Below are 6,000 nucleotides of genomic sequence, written 5' to 3'. Positions count from 1 at the left end.
GGCAGTCAGGTATTTACAGGGGGTCTTAAAATAATGCCAGAGGTTTAGTCAGGCCTCAACAGGTATATTCAATAAATCATTTAGAATTGTGGAAGGTTGGAAATGAAGTCATTTTTGGAGGGAAGATCGATAATTATCACGGCTTTCTACTCTTAATTAGTTTAATGTCGAATGTGGGAATATTACCTGAAGCAATTATCGCAGAGTTGTTCGTATTGGTGAAAAGAACAGATTAATAAAAAGATTCGCAACGTGGCTACGAAAGGGATCAAGTTTGACAAATTTACTCTCGTTCTTGTTACAAATATCTGAAGTAGAGAGAGAGCTCTACATATTATTATAGTAATTATGCATTAATGATGAGAGTGACACATGTAACACAGAAGCCAGGGTCGCCATGCCCGGTCACACTATGGCAGAGAGGTAAGACAAGTGCCCCAAACCTCTTTTCTCGAATCTGTATTGTTCACTATATACATTGACGGTTTACACACACAGGCGTGGACACCAACATTCCTAGTTTTACAGACACTAAAATGGGGCTTAGCAATAAATTCACATATGCTCCATATGATGGCCACATATTCACATGTGGCCATCTATGGAGGGCTGGCCATCTATGGGGGAACGGTAAGGAGGAAGGGTAGTGTGTCACCTGGGGGTGTGGGGGTGCACCTACCAGAGGCAGGGGGGGGGGAAAGAGGATGATGAACTGGTGTTGACCCTGGGGGAGGGGGACTTGCCCATTAATATGGGTGGTGATGGGAGAATGGGAAGGTATAGGCAAGAGCTGGTGTGTGGCGTGGGAGGTGGGCTGGTGGTGGTGTGTGTGTGTGTGGCGTGGGAGGTGGGCTGGTGGTGTGTGTGGGAAAAGTTGTGCTGTGGTCTCACAAATGTAAGGTGGGCAGTAGGGAGGTGGAAGGGGAGGTTGGTGGGGATCACCCCGCAGAAGGGGTGGAAGGGGTGTGAGCTCACTGTCAAGGTTCAAAAGAGGATTTCGCCACACCAGGGAAGGAAGGACACGGAAAAGTATAGGTATGGTTGTTGGGGGGGTGTAAGGGAGGGGGTGATGGTGACGGGAAGGGGGGAGAAGAGTGAGGGAGAAGGTTTGGAGAGCGGAGAGGCGAAATTGGAGGTGCCTCTCACCCCCTCACAGAGCCGCCCCGACCTGAGGTGCAGTGTGAGATCCCCCAGAGATGTGATCCTAGGGTGAAGAACCCTCAGAAACACCCTAGAGTAAGGTGCTCCCTTCCCCAGAGCCACTTTAGGGTGAGGTGCTGGCCTCCCAGGGGCCACCCTGGTGTAGGGGTGATCGCCCCCCGCCCCCCAGAGCCAGCCCGCGGTGAGGGGGTCACACGAAAACTACTACTGGTGCTGCGGAAGGGAGATAGTGCTCCTGGATAGGATGAAGGGGACATGCAGGAGAAATGGGAGAGGTAGAGCACTTGAAGTGGAAGGGATGGAGTGGAGGAGGTGGAGTGGAGGAGGTGGAGTGGAGGAGGTGGAGTGGAGGAGGTGGAGTGGAGGAGGTGGAGGCGGGAGAGAACTCCCTAAGGCTAAAAACACCAGTAAAATATTTGCCTAAGTTAGGGCAAGCTGTGACCTAGATTCCCGGCTGCAAGATGGCTGGGCCGGGTGGACGACCTTGGCCAGCAGGCACTGTGGCACCCTGGCCGGCCCTGCATCCCCGCCCTCTCTGGCCACCTCCCTCCACTATGGCCGCCCCCCGCCCGCTGGGGCCACCCCCACCACTCCCCGCCCACTGTGGTCACCCCCCTCCCCGCCCACCGTGTTCACCCCCACCCAGTGTGACCACCCACGCCCTCACTACATGGAAGCGCCCACCACCTCCCTCGAACATCCGCCACCCCTTTGCTTCATACACCCACACTCTCGGTCCCCTCCCGCCCTACCTCCTTGCCACCCACCCGCCACCACCCATCCACCCTCTCACCCTCCCACCCACCAGCCACCAACCGCCCACCCTCCCACTCACCACACCAACCGCCCACTCTCCCACTCACCCCACCAACCAAACACCCGCCCACTCATCCATATACTAAACCATTCACACATCTTTAAACAGCTTACCCACTCCATCTCTCCCCCCCCCCCCCCCACACACACAGACTCGCCCCCACACAAGCCCACCTCCAACAGCCTCCCCAACAAGCCTACCCACAACAAACCCAATAAACTATACGTCAATCCCCACAAGCCCCCCTCCCCCCTCAATCCATCCCCCCCCACAAGTCCACCCCCGCAACCCCCATTCTTCCTTTTAGTCACACCTGACCACTTACTGTTGGTTGGATAGAGGGACGGGCTACGGTTTGTGTGGTCGGCGGTTCGAAGCCCCGAGTGTCCAGGTGAGTGAAATGTTATTATTTACGTTATGGTAATTAGCAATTGGTATGACTAGGACGAGGATCACTTAACACCAACATAACAAAGTGGGACCCTACGGAAGGTGCCACTTTGTCAAGTCTATATATGGAATATTTCGAGACGCACATTAATGACACTATGTAAAAAGACACCTCGAACACTGTTCATATAGGATAGGCGTAAGTCTGTGAATTTATGTATTTATGTCTATAGGTTAGATTAGCATTTTAAAAGCACTACAATCACCTGTGGTTGATTGTTCAATAAATCACTGAACTATATGTTTAACAGATCTCTCACCCTGTCTATGGAGGACAGAAGAAAATGTATATATGCTGGTTAGTGTTATAAATGTCTGGCCACGTCTGTGGTAGAAAAATAATAATACTAATAAAAAGAAAAGACGGACCGACCGTCCTCGACCAATTGAATCCGTGAGAATAATTATTCTCACGGATTTAATTCTGATCAAGTGTGAAATATTCGTTCAGATGTCCGAAGACTTTTTCGTTATAAGAAAAAAGCTTTGCAATTACTTTATTCATTCTCGTATTCTTGAAGATATCCTCACAGTGTACCCAAAATTTGCCAGTGCCGGCAACTAAACACATGGCCCTGTATGACTAACCATCCTGCGAGATGGGGACTTTTATTACCACTGCTGCCTTATTCACTCTTGTGTTGATGATATCCTCAAAATGCTTCCAGAGTCTGCCAGTGCAGACTGCTTATCACATGCCTCTGTATGACTAACCATCCTGTGTGATGGGGATTTTTTAGCATCACCTAGTTAGCTTTTTTGACACACTGTACTCCACTTCATATAGTCTAGGGCAGCTGCACTAATGCAGATGTACCTCATGTATTAATAAAAAAAAAATTATCTCTGTTAAGAATATAGTGAACCAAACACTCGGGTCTGATAGGAGACGTTACTGACTCCCAATGGTTAAGACATCCACCAGACTGTGCGACACAGTGGTTACAAGGATCAGGTTGGGTTACCGTTACCTGTGGTAGGTGGCTACAGGTAACGGATCTCCCAATCCTGAGAACTCCAGGTGCAAACTCTGTGAGCAGGAACTGCGGCATGATCTCCCACACTACATCACTGAATGCCCAGTTATTAGACCTTTCAATCAGTAATTACAAGATTACAAGCAGTTATTAGACTTCTACCTCTTGTAATCTACTTCTACTTCTTGTAATCTACCTCTTGGGTGGCTTAATTTTCATAAAATCATTAATCTGCTTGTAATCATTTGAACTTTGCCATTGACAGCCCGGTTAGGATGTCAAAATTTCTTGAAATATCCCCAAAAAATTGCAATTATAATTATGTATAAAAGTAACATCTGCATATTGTTCAGGTTTCTGAGAGCATAAATATTATGCTGACTTTCGTAGAACATATTTTGAACACTTTACTTGTGCAGTAAGTCAATAACATGACGAACATCTGTGAAACACTTAGCATTAAAGACACTAAACCCACAGAAGACAAACCTTAACTAAGCATACCAACACAGCACCATGCTACCATCAAAGGTCGATGTGACTAAGGTCAGCTACTAGTCTAAGGCCTCCTCCACAACCTGATAAACTGGCTACCATGAATAACTAATACCATACACAATTACCATGGCTCCGGGAACCACACACCTACTAGTTCTTTAAGGTGCTTTATTTTCACAACCATTAATGTATTGCAACCGTTTCATTCTAAAAGAAGTACGAGTTATACGCTAATGATATATTTAGAAGGCGTATGTGAGGTGGACCAGCTCCACACCTGGAATATTCTGGTCTCATATATAGGCCAAAATTACAATTATATGAAAATCAAGTTTAGAATAGATTGCATTAACAAGATACTTTTCTTGAGACACTGACGGCACTAACCTCATAGATGACCTTGGTGAAATTATTACACCAATCTTCAGTGTCATTATGTACAAACTCCGCCCAATGTGAAATTTTGCAGTAGCTCTCTCGTTCTCAGACAGAACAGTCTCCTCTAAAGTAATCATGAAATTCATCATCCATGATTATTGATTTGGGTTCCTAGCATTACATTTCATCTCAGAACAGTTGGGCGTGCACAAGGCAGCATAGGGCGAGCACATCCTATTTGATCATAGACTGAACAATGTTTAGGCCCAATTGTATTAACAAAACACTTGTGTTACAGGAAGACGACAGGTGACCACTCGTCCAGGTATCGCAGGTGTAACAGGAGCATCTGCCTGCACCCCAACAGAGCACCAGTCTGGGTACAGTCACCCGCTACAGGAAGCAGGACCTGTCCACTGCCAACCAACACTCACACCAATAGCAGCGTCTTAAGAAACTCGTCTCGTCGTAAAACTTCTACTAATTTAAAAAAAAAATAATCCTTTATAACTTGCAGGATGTGCTAACAATTTACAAGCCCTGATATTGATTTATAAGACCTGCAAATAATTTAAAAGACCAGACAATAATTTACATGATCCTGCTGATAATTTAAAGGAACCCTAAATAAATGTCAAGACTCCAAATCATTTACAGGTTCCCTCCTTAAATGTATACAAGACCTACTAATAATTTACAAGACTTGCAAATCATATTTGTTGAAGTACTCTCTGGAGACTTGCACTCTCGCGTCCCGTCACTAGCGTGGTGACGGCGTCTCCGGCCTCCACCTGAAACAACCTTCGTCTTAACCCATCCAGTCCCTAAACTATTTCATACTACGTCAACCGAGGCACTTGTAACCTACCGCCAATTCAACACTTTTCGAACGATCTGTTCGAAATCAAACATATATTACAAGTAATCGTTAACCTCCGAGCATTCATTAATATCATACCAAAACAGGTTTCACAAACTTCTACAGACTGAGATTATTTTAATTTCTCCACAGAATAACTCAGTCCATTAGTTTTCAAATCGCTTGGGTACTCCTGAGCGTCACGAAGACCACTCAACAGAGACAGCTCAGCCTCCACTGATCGCCAGCAGCCGTCAAGATGCCGCTGGACCTGCGACTCTACCACGCGGGAGTTAGTGACATTAAGAAAAAGTTCAACCAAAAAATCGAGGAGCACAAGGCGGCGCAGCTGGACAACCCCTTCAGCGAGTGGGAGGGCGCTGGCAGCACCGCCAGGAGGCTCTCCAAGGACGACGAGGGTTATGGCATGTACGTACAAACACCCCTCTTCAACGTTTCAAACATGAAGGAATCTTATGTTTCCTTCAAGGAGGGTAGAAGGATATGGCAGCTCTCCGAGACGGACGTCGTCTACGGCAAGCAGGCTAGGACAGAAGGGGGGATACGCAAATAAAAACAATATCTAATCAATAGCTAAGACTCTTTTAAGAAATTTCCTCCGTTATGAAGGACAAATGTCGTTTGGTTGTTAGATAATCTTAACTTTCAGACTGTGAGCAGCAGCGGTGTGTAACAGCCTGGTTGACCAGATCACTAATCAGGAGGCTTGGTCAGAAACCCGGCCGCGGGGACATTGATTCTTGGTATGGTGAGGTGTTAGCATCTGTGATGGTGAGGTGGTTAGTGTGTGATGATGTATTAGTATGTGGTATATGTGGTGATGTTGCTATGTGTGTGGT

At 46.7% G+C, this 6,000-nt stretch overlaps 1 protein-coding gene and 1 long non-coding RNA gene across 2 annotated transcripts in view; one reads left to right on the top strand and one right to left on the bottom strand.

Moving 5' to 3' along the window:
* LOC138367023 (uncharacterized) overlaps positions 1-6,000 on the bottom strand; it is a 102,949-nt gene that overhangs the window by 18,955 nt on the left and 77,994 nt on the right. The gene's annotated exons all lie outside the window — the stretch shown is intronic.
* LOC123760643 (uncharacterized) overlaps positions 1-6,000 on the top strand; it is a 40,989-nt gene that overhangs the window by 11,913 nt on the left and 23,076 nt on the right. Inside the window, exon 2 of the mRNA XM_045746391.2 lies at positions 4,580-5,569. Coding sequence (XP_045602347.2) covers positions 5,400-5,569 — 170 coding nt within the window. The 5' untranslated portion in view covers positions 4,580-5,399. The remainder of the gene's footprint in view (positions 1-4,579; positions 5,570-6,000) is intronic.

This window comes from Procambarus clarkii, chromosome 21, assembly GCF_040958095.1.
Source record: "Procambarus clarkii isolate CNS0578487 chromosome 21, FALCON_Pclarkii_2.0, whole genome shotgun sequence".
NCBI lineage: Eukaryota > Metazoa > Arthropoda > Malacostraca > Decapoda > Cambaridae > Procambarus > Procambarus clarkii.
This window is presented reverse-complemented; position numbering and strand designations above follow the sequence as displayed.